Genomic DNA, 14,713 nt, shown 5'->3' with positions numbered 1-14,713 from the left:
GCCAACGTCTTGGAATTATCTTTCCGCTAATGGAACAACAATGATATGAAATAAAATTAAAAATTATCGTTTCAATGAAAGTTTTGTGAATTTTTGTTTTTCTCTGTCTCTCCTTTCCTTCCCTTCTCTTTCCTGAGACTGCATCCGTTTCTGTCGCCAGGCCTAGAGTGCCGTGGCGTCACCACAGGTCACCGCAACCTCAGCCTCTTGGGGTGTAGCGATCTCCCAGCCTCAGTCGCCCCCAAGTAGCTCAGAGGACAGACACCCAGCACCATGCCCAGCTCAGTTGGGAATTTTTTCTTTTCTCTCTGTAGAAGTAGGGCCTTGCCGTGGTGCCCGGGCTGACCTCCAACTCCTGGCCTGAAGCAATCCTCCCACCTCACCCTCCCAGGGTGGCAGGATCACAGGCGTGAGCCATTGTACCCCGGCCAGGGCCCTTGTTTCAGAGCTTTGGTGTGCATCACAGTTAGTTGGATGGCTCCATTGAAACAACAGACCTCTGAGCATCCCAGCTAGAGTTTTCGATTCAGTGGTTTGGGATCCAAATTTGCATTTTCTACAAGTTCCCAAGTGATGCCAGTGCTGCTAGTCTGAGTCCACGCTTTGAGGAGCCTTCAGGTGTTTACTGATTGAGACATAGAGTAACTGTAACTCTGAGTGAAACGATGTATCACAAGACTCATTTCAGCACAGGCTAATTGATGTAAGGAAGAGTCGAGTTCTCATGACCTATCTCTGGCCACAGAAACCTCTCCAAACTTGTAAGGACCCCAAAGCCTCCCGAACATTACCCTTTGAAATAAATCTGTGCTCTATGTAGATTTCATAGAGGTCAATACAATCAAGTGAGATCAGTATTCATGCAACCATTGGTGAATCGGTCAGCGATGGCAGTCGTTACAGTGGTGGGGGTTGGAATCAAGGAATAAAAGAGGGTGCTAAGCAAAAATTGTAAAGAGCTCCTCCCACCGCCACCTAGTTCAGAAGCCACCATGATGAGAGCCTTCTGGAACAATAGCACAGGGCATGGTTTCGTGTCTTGCATTTGTATATTTACCATGTGCTTTGTGAGTTTTTGTCTTTGCACAATTTGTGTCTGTTCTTGCACCGAGTGATTCGACGTGTCCTTCTGCAACCCGCTGACCGCGGTGTGGAGAGGCCGGGTGGCCAGAGCGCACCCCAGTAGCTCACAGCTCCAGGCAGTAATCCAGCCTGGGTAGGATGCCATTCCTCGGCGGGGGATGATCACACGCACCCATCTTCACTCGGGCTGAGAGCAGGGAGGCACGCCCATGCGCCTGAAGGTCCACCTTTGGGACCAGGGGGGAAACCAGAGTACCCAGAGCACATTTCCTCAGACGTGGGGACAACACGCAGACGCCACGCAGATGCCACGCAGATTACCCAGGTGGAAATGAATATTTTTATTCTCATTCATGGTTTTACAAGTCCATATTATGGGAGAATCTGCTGTATTTGCCACGGAAGACTCACCTTAATTAAAAGAGGCACGAAAGAGTACAACGTCTTCTCCACCGATAGATTTTGTCCCAGCATCATTTCAAAGCGACATGACTCTCTATCCTCAGCATTCAGAACCGGGTTAAGCTTGTATCATCGGCTTAACACTTTCTGCAAAGTAACAGAGGACAAACAATTTTAAATATACTATATTTTGGCATGGATTCCCTTGAGGAGCCTCTCGAATTCACCTCTGCCAGATGCAGAAAGTGCTGTGCTGCCCGACTCCTCAAGTGCCGGCAGCAGGGGTGTCCTCTGGCATGGGGTTTGCCCTTGTATCGGTGACCAATTTTGTGAGTTCTGGACTGAAGTAGGTACCGTCTTGCTAGGGTCTCCACAACTGCATTTGTCTGTTAGGTAATCATGGGGTATTACCGGAAGCAACGATACCTGTAATTGATCCTTCAACCGGACGAGGGCTCGGGAACTACACAAAGATTTGGTCCAAGTCCATGGCCAAGGTCATGGGAGAGCCCCGAGACCTGCCCGCAGGTGGCTTAATTGTCCTGGCCACTAAGAACAGCAGCCTTCCCATTCCCCCCACTCTCCACCCCACCCCACCCTCATGCATGGTGCAAATCCAGGGGGCAAACTGCAGCTGGAATAAATGCCCACAGGGTGCTACCACCCTTGCCCAAGGGAACTGGAGGCTTGGTTGATTGAGTCACTTTGACTGTTCTCATGAGTTTAGGGTGGGGGTGAGAGCTCATTAGCATAATCCCATGAGGGAAGGAGTCCCGAAGTCTCCGCCCTCTCCACCAAGGGGACTCCATATAACAGCCTGTTTCCTGCTCTTCCACATTCACGCGGTGGGGAGAGCTGCACCTAGGAGGGCGGGTCCAGCTCTGGGATCCCTGGAGACGCCGCCGCTGTCAGGTCTCCCCAAAGTGTCCAGCGGCCCCACGATGAGCTCAGCCCCGCTCAGGGTTGCCGTGGTGTGCATGAGGAACGTCAACAGGAGCATGGAAGCCCACAGCATCCTCAGGAGTAAGGGCATCAACGTCCGTTCCTTTGCAGCCGGATCGTGTGTCAAGCTCCCGGGACGCAGACCCCATCTGCCCGTGGTTTACGATTTTGCCACAACCTATAGACAGATGTACGACGACCTGGTCAGGAAAGACAGAGAGTTCTACACACACAATGGCATCTTACACATCTTGAGAAGGAACGAGAGGATCAAGGCCCGTGCAGAGAGGTTTCAGGAGTGCACCGACTGCTTCGACGTCATCTTCACCTGCGAGGAGAGTGTCTATGACAAGGTGGTGGAGCACCTGTGCTCCAGGGAAGAGGAGACCCTGCAGCCGGTGCACGTGATCAACGTGGAGGTGGAAGACGACCCGGAAGGTGCCATGCTGGGGGCGTTCCTCATCTGCGAGCTGTGCCAGGGCCTGCAGCAGCTGGCCGACACGCAGGACCAGATGGGCCGGATGCTCCTGCAAGTGGAGGAGAGAACGGGGAAGAGTTTTCTTCACACCGTCTGCTTCTACTGAAGATGTCGGCCGGTGGCGGCTCCTTCCTCCCTAGGGACTCAGGCGTGGAGCTCGGGCCGCTGCGCATGTGCGGCGAGAAGCATCTTGAGAGACGCTCAGGGCTCCTGTGTGATTCTGGGCACATCAGAGGACCGGGGGACGTGAGCGAGAAGACCGTTCCACAGGACAGGATGGGAGGACCACTAACAGCCATGGAGGTGCTCAAAACGTGCCCGGCATCTCACAGGGAGAGCATCTGAAGAAGTGAGGGGATGCCCCGATGCTTTGGCGGGGCCCTTCCCAGCCTGCCGGCCTTTCTGGGAAGGGCCGACCGCGGCTGGGAGGGGCGTGATGGGTGAGTGATCTGTGTGAGAATATCCAGCAAGTGATGACCTCGCGTCGCCCATCAGTTTTAGACAAAGTCCTCTTGGCTCGGGGTGACTGAGAAATTAATGTCAAGGCTGCCTTTCCTTTGAGGAGAGAGGCTCCACTGCCCTTTGAGCTTGGGAATGTTTCATGGCTTGTACGTTTTATGTCTATCTCTGTATATGTAGTTTCTTTATGTTTCCGAGAGAGGCTGATTTGGTTTGTGAAAGCCAAGGTGGACAACGGACTGCATATCAGGGCCAACGTCTTGGAATTATCTTTCCGGTAAAGGAACAACAATGATATAAAATAAAATTAAAAATTATCGTTTCAATGAAAGTTTTGTGAATTTTTGTTTTTCTCTGTCTCTCCTTTCCTTCCCTTCTCTTTCCTGAGACTGCATCCGTTTCTGTCGCCAGGCCTAGAGTGCCGTGGCGTCACCACAGGTCACCGCAACCTCAGCCTCTTGGGGTGTAGCGATCTCCCAGCCTCAGTCGCCCCCAAGTAGCTCAGAGGACAGACACCCAGCACCATGCCCAGCTCAGTTGGGAATTTTTTCTTTTCTCTCTGTAGAAGTAGGGCCTTGCCGTGGTGCCCGGGCTGACCTCCAACTCCTGGCCTGAAGCAATCCTCCCACCTCACCCTCCCAGGGTGGCAGGATCACAGGCGTGAGCCATTGTACCCCGGCCAGGGCCCTTGTTTCAGAGCTTTGGTGTGCATCACAGTTAGTTCGATGGCTCCGTTGAAACAACAGACCTCTGAGCATCCCAGCTAGAGTTTTCGATTCAGTGGTTTGGGATCCAAATTTGCATTTTCTACAAGTTCCCAAGTGATGCCAGTGCTTCTAGTCTGAGTCCACGCTTTGAGGAGCCTTCAGGTGTTTACTGATTGAGACATAGAGTAACTGTAACTCTGAGTGAAACGATGTATCACAAGACTCATTTCAGCACAGGCTAATTGATGTAAGGAAGAGTCGAGTTCTCATGACCTATCTCTGGCCACAGAAACCTCTCCAAACTTGTAAGGACCCCAAAGCCTCCCGAACATTACCCTTTGAAATAAATCTGTGCTCTACGTAGATTTCATAGAGGTCAATACAATCAAGTGAGATCAGTATTCATGCAACCATTGGTGAATCGGTCAGCGATGGCAGTCGTTACAGTGGTGGGGGTTGGAATCAAGGAATAAAAGAGGGTGCTAAGCAAAAATTGTAAAGAGCTCCTCCCACCGCCACCTAGTTCAGAAGCCACCATGATGAGAGCCTTCTGGAACAATAGCACAGGGCATGGTTTCTTGCATTTGTATATTTACCATGTGCTTTGTGAGTTTTTGTCTTTGCACAATTTGTGTCTGTTCTTGCACCGAGTGATTCGACGTGTCCTTCTCCAACCCGCTGACTGCGGTGTGGAGAGGCTGGGTGGCCAGAGCGCACCCCAGCAGCTCAGAGCTCCAGGCAGGAATCCAGCCTGGGTAGGATGCTGTTCCTCGGTGGGGATTGGTCACACGCACCCGTCTTCACTCCGGCTGAGACCAGGGAGGCACGCCCATGTGCCTGAGCGCCCACCTTTGGGACCAGGGAGGAAACCAGAGTACCCAGAGCACATTTCCTCAGACGTGGGGACAACACGCAGACGCCACGCAGATGCCACGCAGATTACCCAGGTGGAAATGAATATTTTTATTCTCATTCATGGTTTTACAAGTCCATATTATGGGAGAATCTGCTGTATTTGCCACGGAAGACTCACCTTAATTAAAAGAGGCACGAAAGAGTACAACGTCTTCTCCACCGATAGATTTTGTCCCAGCATCATTTCAAAGCGACATGACTTTCTATCCTCAGCATTCAGAACCAGGTTAAGCTTGTATCATGTGCTTAACACTTTCTGCAAAGTAACAGAGGACAAACAATTTTAAATATACTATATTTTGGCATGGATTCCCTTGAGGAGCCTCTCGAATTCACCTCTGCCAGATGCAGAAAGTGCTGTGCTGCCCGACTCCTCAAGTGCCGGCAGAAGGGGTGTCCTCTGGCATGGGGTTTGCCCTTGTATCGGTGACCAATTTTGTGAGTTCTGGACTGAAGTAGGTACCGTCTTGCTAGGGTCTCCACAACTGCATTTGTCTGTTAGGTGATCATGGGGTATTACCGGAAGCAACGATACCTGTAATTGATCCTTCAACCGGACGAGGGCTCGGGAACTACACAAAGATTTGGCCCAAGTCCATGGCCAAGGTCATGGGAGAGCCCCGAGACCTGCCCGCAGGTGGCTTAATTGTCCTGGGCACTAAGAACAGCAGCCTTCCCATTCCCCCCACTCTCCACCCCACTCCACCCTCATGCATGGTGCAAATCCAGGGGGCAAACTGCAGCTGGAATAAATGCCCACAGGGTGCTACCACCCTTGCCCGAGGGAACTGGAGGCTTGGTTGATTGAGTCACTTTGACTGTTCTGATGAGTTTAGGGTGGGGGTGAGAGCTCATTAGCATAATCCCATGAGGGAAGGAGTCCCGAAGTCTCCGCCCTCTCCACCAAGGGGACTCCATATAACAGCCTGTTTCCTGCTCTTCCACATTCACGCGGTGGGGAGAGCTGCACCTAGGAGGGCGGGTCCAGCTCTGGGATCCCTGGAGACGCCGCCGCTGTCAGGTCTCCCCGAGTGTCCAGCGGCCCCACGATGAGCTCAGCCCCGCTCAGGGTTGCCGTGGTGTGCATGAGGAACGTCAACAGGAGCATGGAAGCCCACAGCATCCTCAGGAGTAAAGGCATCAACGTCCGTTCCTTTGCAGCCGGATCGTGTGTCAAGCTCCCGGGACGCAGACCCCATCTGCCCGTGGTTTATGATTTTGCCACAACCTATCGACAGATGTACGACGACCTGGTCAGGAAAGACAGAGAGTTCTACACACACAATGGCATCTTACACATCTTGAGAAGGAACGAGAGGATCAAGGCCCGTGCAGAGAGGTTTCAGGAGTGCACCGACTGCTTCGACGTCGTCTTCACCTGCGAGGAGAGTGTCTACGACAAGGTGGTGGAGCACCTGTGCTCCAGGGAAGAGGAGACCCTGCAGCCGGTGCACGTGATCAACGTGGAGGTGGAAGACGACCCGGAAAGTGCCATGCTGGGGGCGTTCCTCATCTGCGAGCTGTGCCAGGGCCTGCAGCAGCTGGCCGACACGCAGGACCAGATGGGCCGGATGCTCCTGCAAGTGGAGGAGAGAACGGGGAAGAGTTTTCTTCACACCGTCTGCTTCTACTGAAGATCTCGGCCGGTGGCGGCTCCTTCCTCCCTAGGGACTCAGGCGTGGAGCTCGGGCCGCTGCGCATGTGCGGCGGGAAGCATCTTGAGAGACGCTCAGGGCTCCTGTGTGACTCTGGGCACATCAGAGGACCGGGGGACGTGAGCGAGAAGACCGTTCCACAGGACAGGATGGGAGGACCACTAACAGCCATGGAGGTGCTCGAAACGTGCCCGGCATCTCACAGGGAGAGCATCTGAAGAAGTGAGGGGATGCCCCGATGCTTTGGCGGGGCAGTCCCCAGCGTGCCGGCCTTTCTGGGAAGGGCCGACCGCGGCTGGGAGGGGCGTGATGGGTGAGTGATCTGTGTGAGAATATCCAGCAAGGGATGACCTCGCGTCGCCCATCAGTTTTAGACAAAGTCCTCTTGGCTCGGGGTGACTGAGAAATTAATGTCAAGGCTGCCTTTCCTTTGAGGAGAGAGGCTCCACTGCCCTTTGAGCTTGGGAATGTTTCATGGCTTGTACGTTTTATGTCTATCTCTGTATATGTAGTTTCTTTATGTTTCCGAGAGAGGCTGATTTGGTTTGTGAAAGCCAAGGTGGAGAACGGACTGCATATCAGGGCCAACGTCTTGGAATTATCTTTCCGGTAATGGAACAACAATGATATGAAATAAAATTAAAAATTATCGTTTCAATGAAAGTTTTGTGAATTTTTGTTTTTCTCTGTCTCTCCTTTCCTTCCCTTCTCTTTCCTGAGACTGCATCCGTTTCTGTCGCCAGGCCTAGAGTGCCGTGGCGTCACCACAGGTCACCGCAACCTCAGCCTCTTGGGGTGTAGCGATCTCCCAGCCTCAGTCGCCCCCAAGTAGCTCAGAGGACAGACACCCAGCACCATGCCCAGCTCAGTTGGGAATTTTTTCTTTTCTCTCTGTAGAAGTAGGGCCTTGCCGTGGTGCCCGGGCTGACCTCCAACTCCTGGCCTGAAGCAATCCTCCCACCTCACCCTCCCAGGGTGGCAGGATCACAGGCGTGAGCCATTGTACCCCGGCCAGGGCCCTTGTTTCAGAGCTTTGGTGTGCATCACAGTTAGTTGAATGGCTCCGTTGAAACAACAGATCTCTGAGCATCCCAGCTAGAGTTTTCGATTCAGTGGTTTGGGATCCAAATTTGCATTTTCTACAAGTTCCCAAGTGATGGCAGTGCTGCTAGTCTGAGTCCACGCTTTGAGGAGCCTTCAGGTGTTTACTGATTGAGACATAGAGTAACTGTAACTCTGAGTGAAACGATGTATCACAAGACTCATTTCAGCACAGGCTAATTGATGTAAGGAAGAGTCGAGTTCTCATGACCTATCTCTGGCCACAGAAACCTCTCCAAACTTGTAAGGACCCCAAAGCCTCCCGAACATTACCCTTTGAAATAAATCTGTGCTCTGCGTAGATTTCGTAGAGGTCAATACAATCAAGTGAGATCAGTATTCATGCAGCCATTGGTGAATCGGTCAGCGATGGCAGTCGTTACAGTGGTGGGGGTTGGAATCAAGGAATAAAAGAGGGTGCTAAGCAAAAATTGTAAAGAGCTCCTCCCACCGCCACCTAGTTCAGAAGCCACCATGATGAGAGCCTTCTGGAACAATAGCACAGGGCATGGTTTCGTGTCTTGCGTCTGTATGATTACCATGTGCTTTGTGAGTTTTTGTCTTTGCACAATTTGTGTCTGTTCTTGCACCGAGTGATTCGACGTGTCCTTCTCCAGCCCGCTGACTGCGGTGTGGAGAGGCCGGGTGGCCAGAGCGCACCCCAGCAGCTCAGAGCTTCAGGCAGGAATCCAGCCTGGGTAGGATGCTGTTCCTCGGTGGGGATTGGTCACACGCACCCGTCTTCACTCAGGCTGAGACCAGGGAGGCACGCCCATGTGCCTGAGCGCCCACCTTTGGGACCAGGGAGGAAACCAGAGTACCCAGAGCACATTTCCTCAGACGTGGGGACAACACGCAGACGCCACGCAGATGCCACGCAGATTACCCAGGTGGAAATGAATATTTTTATTCTCATTCATGGTTTTACAAGTCCATATTATGGGAGAATCTGCTGTATTTGCCACGGAAGACTCACCTTAATTAAAAGAGGCACGAAAGAGTACAACGTCTTCTCCACCGATAGTTTTTGTCCCAGCATCATTTCAGAGCGACATAACTTTCTATCCTCAGCATTCAGAACCAGGTTAAGCTTGTATCATCTGCTTAACGCTTTCTGCAAAGTAACAGAGGACAAACAATTTTAAATATACTATATTTTGGCATGGATTCCCTTGAGGAGCCTATCAAATTCACCTCTGCCAGATGCAGAAAGTGCTGTGCTGCCCGACTCCTCAAGTGCCGGCAGCAGGGGTGTCCTCTGGCATGGGGTTTGCCCTTGTATCGGTGACCAATTTTGTGAGTTCTGGACTAAAGTAGGTACCGTCTTGCTAGGGTCTCCACAACTGCATTTGTCTGTTAGGTGATCATGGGGTATTACCGGAAGCAACGATACCTGTAATTGATCCTTCAACCGGACGAGGGCTCGGGAACTACACAAAGATTTGGTCCAAGTCCATGGCCAAGGTCATGGGAGAGCCCCGAGACCTGCCCGCAGGTGGCTTAATTGTCCTGGCCACTAAGAACAGCAGCCTTCCCATTCCCCCCACTCTCCACCCCACTCCACCCTCATGCATGGTGCAAATCCAGGGGGCAAACTGCAGCTGGAATAAATGCCCACAGGGTGCTACCACCCTTGCCCGAGGGAGCTGGAGGCTTGGTTGATTGAGTCACTTTGACTGTTCTGATGAGTTTAGGGTGGGGGTGAGAGCTCATTAGCATAATCCCATGAGGGAAGGAGTCCCGAAGTCTCCGCCCTCTCCACCAAGGGACTCCATATAACAGCCTGTTTCTTGCTCTTCCACATTCGCGCGGTGGGGAGAGCTGCACCTAGGAGGGCGGGTCCAGCTCTGGGATCCCTGGAGACGCCGCCGCTGTCAGGTCTCCCCGAGTGTCCAGCGGCCCCACGATGAGCTCAGCCCCGCTCAGGGTTGCCGTGGTGTGCATGAGGAACGTCAACAGGAGCATGGAAGCCCACAGCATCCTCAGGAGTAAAGGCATCAACGTCCGTTCCTTTGCAGCCGGATCGTGTGTCAAGCTCCCGGGACGCAGACCCCATCTGCCCGTGGTTTATGATTTTGCCACAACCTATCGACAGATGTACGATGACCTGGTCAGGAAAGACAGAGAGTTCTACACACACAATGGCATCTTGCACATCTTGAGAAGGAACGAGAGGATCAAGGCCCGTGCAGAGAGGTTTCAGGAGTGCACCGACTGCTTCGACGTCATCTTCACCTGCGAGGAGAGTGTCTACGACAAGGTGGTGGAGCACCTGTGCTCCAGGGAAGAGGAGACCCTGCAGCCGGTGCACGTGATCAACGTGGAGGTGGAAGACGACCCGGAAGGTGCCATGCTGGGGGCGTTCCTCATCTGCGAGCTGTGCCAGGGCCTGCAGCAGCTGGCCGACACGCAGGACCAGATGGGCCGGATGCTCCTGCAAGTGGAGGAGAGAACGGGGAAGAGTTTTCTTCACACCGTCTGCTTCTACTGAAGATCTCGGCCGGTGGCGGCTCCTTCCTCCCTAGGGACTCAGGCGTGGAGCTCTGGCCGCTGCGCATGTGCGGCGGGAAGCATCTTGAGAGACGCTCAGGGCTCCTGTGTGACTCTGGGCACATCAGAGGACCGGGGGACGTGAGCGAGAAGACTGTTCCACAGGACAGGATGGGAGGACCACTAATAGCCATGGAGGTGCTCGAAACGTGCCCGGCATTCTCACAGGGAGAGCATCTGAAGAAGTGAGCGGATGCCCCGATGCTTTGGCGGGGCAGTCCCCAGCGTGCCGGCCTTTCTGGGAAGGGCCGACCGCGGCTGGGAGGGGCGTGATGGGTGAGTGATCTGTGTGAGAATATCCAGCAAGTGATGACATCGCGTCGCCCATCAGTTTTAGACAAAGTCCTCTTGGCTCGGGGTGACTGAGAAATTAATGTCCAGGCTGCCTTTCCTTTGAGGAGAGAGGCTCCACTGCCCTTTGAGCTTGGGAATGTGTCATGGCTTGTACGTTTTATGTCTATCTCTGTATATGTAGTTTCTTTATGTTTCCGAGAGAGGCTGATTTGGTTTGTGAAAGCCAAGGTGGAGAACGGACTGCATATCAGGGCCAACGTCTTGGAATTATCTTTCCGGTAATGGAACAACAATGATATGAAATAAAATTAAAAATTATCGTTTCAATGAAAGTTTTGTGAATTTTTGTTTTTCTCTGTCTCTCCTTTCCTTCCCTTCTCTTTCCTGAGACTGCATCCGTTTCTGTCGCCAGGCCTAGAGTGCCGTTGCTTCACCACAGGTCACCGCAACCTCAGCCTCTTGGAGTGTAGCGATCTCCCAGCCTCAGTCCCCCCAAGTAGCTCAGAGGACAGACACCCAGCACCATGCCCTGCTCAGTTGGGAATTCTTTCTTTTCTCTCTGTAGAAGTAGGGCCTTGCCGTGGTGCCCGGGCTGACCTCCAACTCCTGGCCTGAAGCAATCCTCCCACCTCACCCTCCCAGGGTGGCAGGATCACAGGCGTGAGCCATTGTACCCCGGCCAGGGCCCTTGTTTCAGAGCTTTGGTGTGCATCACAGTTGGATGGCTCTGTTGAAACAACAGATCTCTGGGCATCCCAGCTAGAGTTTTCGATTCAGTGGTTTGTGATCCAAATTTGCATTTTCTACAAGTTCCCAAGTGATGCCAGTCCTGGTAGTCTGAGTCCACACTTTGAGGAGCCTTCAGATGTTTTTACTGATTTAGACATGTAGTAAGCCCCCTCACGACACGTGGTGGATAGGTTCCTGGAAACTGTAACTCTCATGAAATGATGTATCACTAAACTCATTTCAGCACAGGCTAATTGATGTAAGGAAGTGTCGAGTTCTCATGACCTATCTCTAGCCACAGAAACCTCTCCAGACTTGTCCATAAAGACCCAAAATGCCCTCGAACATTACCCTTCGAAATAAATCTGCACTCTACATAGATTGCAGAAAAGTCAATGGAAACAAGTGAGATCAGTGTTCACGCAACCGTTGGGAATTGTTGAGCGACAGCAGCCGTTTCAGTGGTGGGTGGAATGAAGGAATGAACTGGGGGTGCAAAGCAAAAATTGTAAAGAGCGCCTCCCAGTTGAGAAGCCGCCAGGACAGATGCCGCAGGCTTGTGGAGCAATGTCACAGGGTGGTTTCCTGTCTTGCGTTTGTATGATTACAAAGTGCTTTTTGTTGTAGTGGCTCCAAGCGATGTTTCCTAATAATAGAAAAATAGACGAAAGGTGGTTAGTGATAGTTGTATTAATTCATGTGATATCCATGGAAGTAGATTCATTTTGTCATATTTAAATAACAACAGAGTATTCTCAAAAGACAATGAGTTTATTTCGTTTTAAAGGATGCAACCTGCGAATCACTTCCTATGAGAAGTCTTAAGTGAATACAAATAAGTCAAGGAAATGGGAATCTTTTCAATGCAAAGGGAAAAGCCTAGGTAAACTCCTCTGTTTTATTTATTTATTTATTTATTTTTAAAACACTTTCTTGAACAGGTAAACTCCTTTGAATGAAAGGTCATCAGTCACAGAATCTCATTGCAGGAGTTGAAGTAGCTCACTGGGCGGAGACAGCCGTTGCTAGGCAAGTGTTCTTGCAAGAGCACCTTACCTTGAAGGCTGCAGTCTTGACTATAATGCCCTGTTAGAATGTTTGCAAAAGACCAAGAGATCCATGGAGAAAGGAAAGGAGAAGACTTCATTTTCCATGGAAGAAAAAAAATCCTATGGTCTGGAAATGCAGCTTTTAGGGATATCAGTAAGTGAACCCTCTGATTAAGGCAGGGGGGCGTTTATGCACTGGGTTGACATATCTGCAACATACTTCTTATGTTCACTTTGGGGTTGGGGGTTTCACTTTAAAATGAGGTGTAATTGGGTTGGTTCTTTATGTCAACAGGTCAGCTATAGGACATAAACACAATTTGTCCTGTGTCTACAAGCTGGCTGAAACTGGCTTAAGGTCTGTGGCCATTTGTCAAGAATGAATATTTAGAGTGTTGCTATAGATCCTTGAACCAGAGCAACTTGGAGTTGATGAATAACAGCTCTTCAAGTCTGCAATAAAAAGTGTCCTCCAGGCTGGGCGCGGTGGTTCACACCTGTAATCCTAGCACTCTGGGAGGTCAAGGCGGGGCGGATTGCTTGAGGTCAGGAGTTTGAAACCAGCCTAAGCAAGAATGAGACCCTGTCTCTACTATAAATCGAAATTAATTGGCCAACTAATATAAACAGAAAAAATTAGCCAGGCATGGTGGCTCATGCCTGTAGTCCCAGCGTCTCGGGAGGCTGAGGCAGGAGGATTGCTTGAGCCCAGGAGTTTGAGGTTGCTGTGAGCTAGGCTGACGCCACGGCACTCACTCTAGCCTGGGCAACAAAGCGAAACTCAGTCTCAAAAAAAAAAAAAAAAAAGTGGCCTCCAATAAAACTACATTGCAAAAATGGAAAAGAAACAGAATGGGAAGAGTAAAAAGGTTGCAGAGGTGGAGCCTGAATAATTTGTGGTGGAAAAGGTACTGGATTGATGTGTAGTGAGTGGGAAAGAGGAGTATTTCCTGAAGTGGAAGGGATTTACAGGTGCTGAAAATACTTGGGGACATGAAGAAAATTTAGATTGTGCAGAGTTAATTGAAGCATTTATTAATTCTCAAAAAGCTGGCAAAGAAAAAGATGGCACAAAAAGAAAATCTTTATCTGACAGTGAATCTGGTGATAGCAAATCAAGGAAGGAAAGACATGCTGCTGACAAACCAGGAGGCTTTTCCAAAGGTCTCGGTCCTGAAAGAATGTTTGGTGCCCCAGACAGCAGCGAGGAGTTAATGTTTCGCATGAAATGGAGAGATTCAGATGAGGCAGGTTTGGTGCTGGCAAAAGAGGCAAATATGAAGTGTCCTCAAATTGGAATTGCTTTTTATAAAGAGAGACTAACTTGGCATTCTTGTGCAGAAGATGAAGCTCAATAACTGTTTGCATTGTTTTATACATATATGTATAAAATATGGGTCTTGGATTTCGATGTGCTGGTGTGAAGAAATAACTGCACTCTAATCAATCAAGTTTGATATGTCTGGTTTTTTTTGGTTTGTTTTTTTTTTGTGTGTGTGTGAGACAGAGTCTCGCTTTGTTGTCCAGGCTAGAGTGAGCGCCGTGGCGTCAGCCTAGCTCAGAGCAACCTCAAACTCCTGGGCTCAAGCAATCCTCCTGCCTCAGCCTCCCGAGTAGCTGGGACTACAGGCATGTGCCATCATGCCCGGCTAATTTTATATATATATATATCAGTTGGCCAATTAATTTCTTTCTATTTATAGTAGAGACGGGGTCTCGCTCTTGCTCAGGCTGGTTTTGAACTCCTGACCTCGAGCAATCCTCCCGCCTCGGCCTCCCAGAGAGCTAAGATTACAGGCGTGAGCCACCGCGTCCGGCCTGTTTTATACATATATGCATAAAATATGGGTCTTGGTTTTTGATGTACTGGTGTGAAGAAATAACTGCACTCTAATCAATCAAGTTTGATATGTCTGTTTTGAAAGCAGTATTGAGAGAGTTGTTGGAGGGGTTGTTTGCATCAATAGCACTGGTTACTTTGAACAAATAAATAAAAGCTTTCTGTAGTTGCTTCCTTTATCAGAAAAGAACATTTGATACTATGATATATTATTTCCTCTGCACTAGAGAGCAGCTTTTCTAAATGTTAGAGGAGATTTCCATAGCCATTATTCAATCAGAACTTGTGTCTCATTCACGCCTAGGGACCATTCTGGGATGTTCAGATTTGTGTTTGTGTGTGTATACATGACATGCATATGTAAATGGTTTTCTTTGTTTTTAAACAGTCACCAAAACAAAAATCACAGGTAAGCCATGTGTCTGCGATGCCATCGTTCTGCACAACCTAAGAACTGAAAATTTTCCTGAAGCCATAACATTTCAAACTAAATAGTTGATTCATAGTTA

The 14,713-nt window shown here is 50.3% G+C and overlaps 3 protein-coding genes across 3 annotated transcripts; all 3 read left to right on the top strand.

Annotated features, from left to right (window-relative positions):
* Positions 1 to 2,426: 2,426 nt before the first annotated feature.
* On the top strand, positions 2,427 to 3,011 carry LOC142870493 (RNA polymerase II subunit A C-terminal domain phosphatase SSU72 like protein 6-like). Its single transcript, XM_076001309.1, has one exon. It carries the CDS (start codon positions 2,427 to 2,429, stop codon positions 3,009 to 3,011), a length of 585 nt encoding a protein of 194 aa, XP_075857424.1.
* A 3,024-nt stretch (positions 3,012 to 6,035) lies between these two features.
* On the top strand, positions 6,036 to 6,620 carry LOC142870492 (RNA polymerase II subunit A C-terminal domain phosphatase SSU72 like protein 6-like). Its single transcript, XM_076001308.1, has one exon. It carries the CDS (start codon positions 6,036 to 6,038, stop codon positions 6,618 to 6,620), a length of 585 nt encoding a protein of 194 aa, XP_075857423.1.
* Positions 6,621 to 9,648: 3,028 nt separating this feature from the next.
* LOC105866779 (RNA polymerase II subunit A C-terminal domain phosphatase SSU72 like protein 6-like) lies at positions 9,649 to 10,233 on the top strand. Its single transcript, XM_076001307.1, has one exon. It carries the CDS (start codon positions 9,649 to 9,651, stop codon positions 10,231 to 10,233), a length of 585 nt encoding a protein of 194 aa, XP_075857422.1.
* Positions 10,234 to 14,713: the final 4,480 nt, after the last annotated feature.

The sequence above is a fragment of the Microcebus murinus genome, chromosome 4 (genome assembly GCF_040939455.1).
Source record: "Microcebus murinus isolate Inina chromosome 4, M.murinus_Inina_mat1.0, whole genome shotgun sequence".
NCBI lineage: Eukaryota > Metazoa > Chordata > Mammalia > Primates > Cheirogaleidae > Microcebus > Microcebus murinus.
Note: the sequence above shows the minus strand (reverse complement) of the source record. Positions and strands in the feature narration are given on the sequence as shown.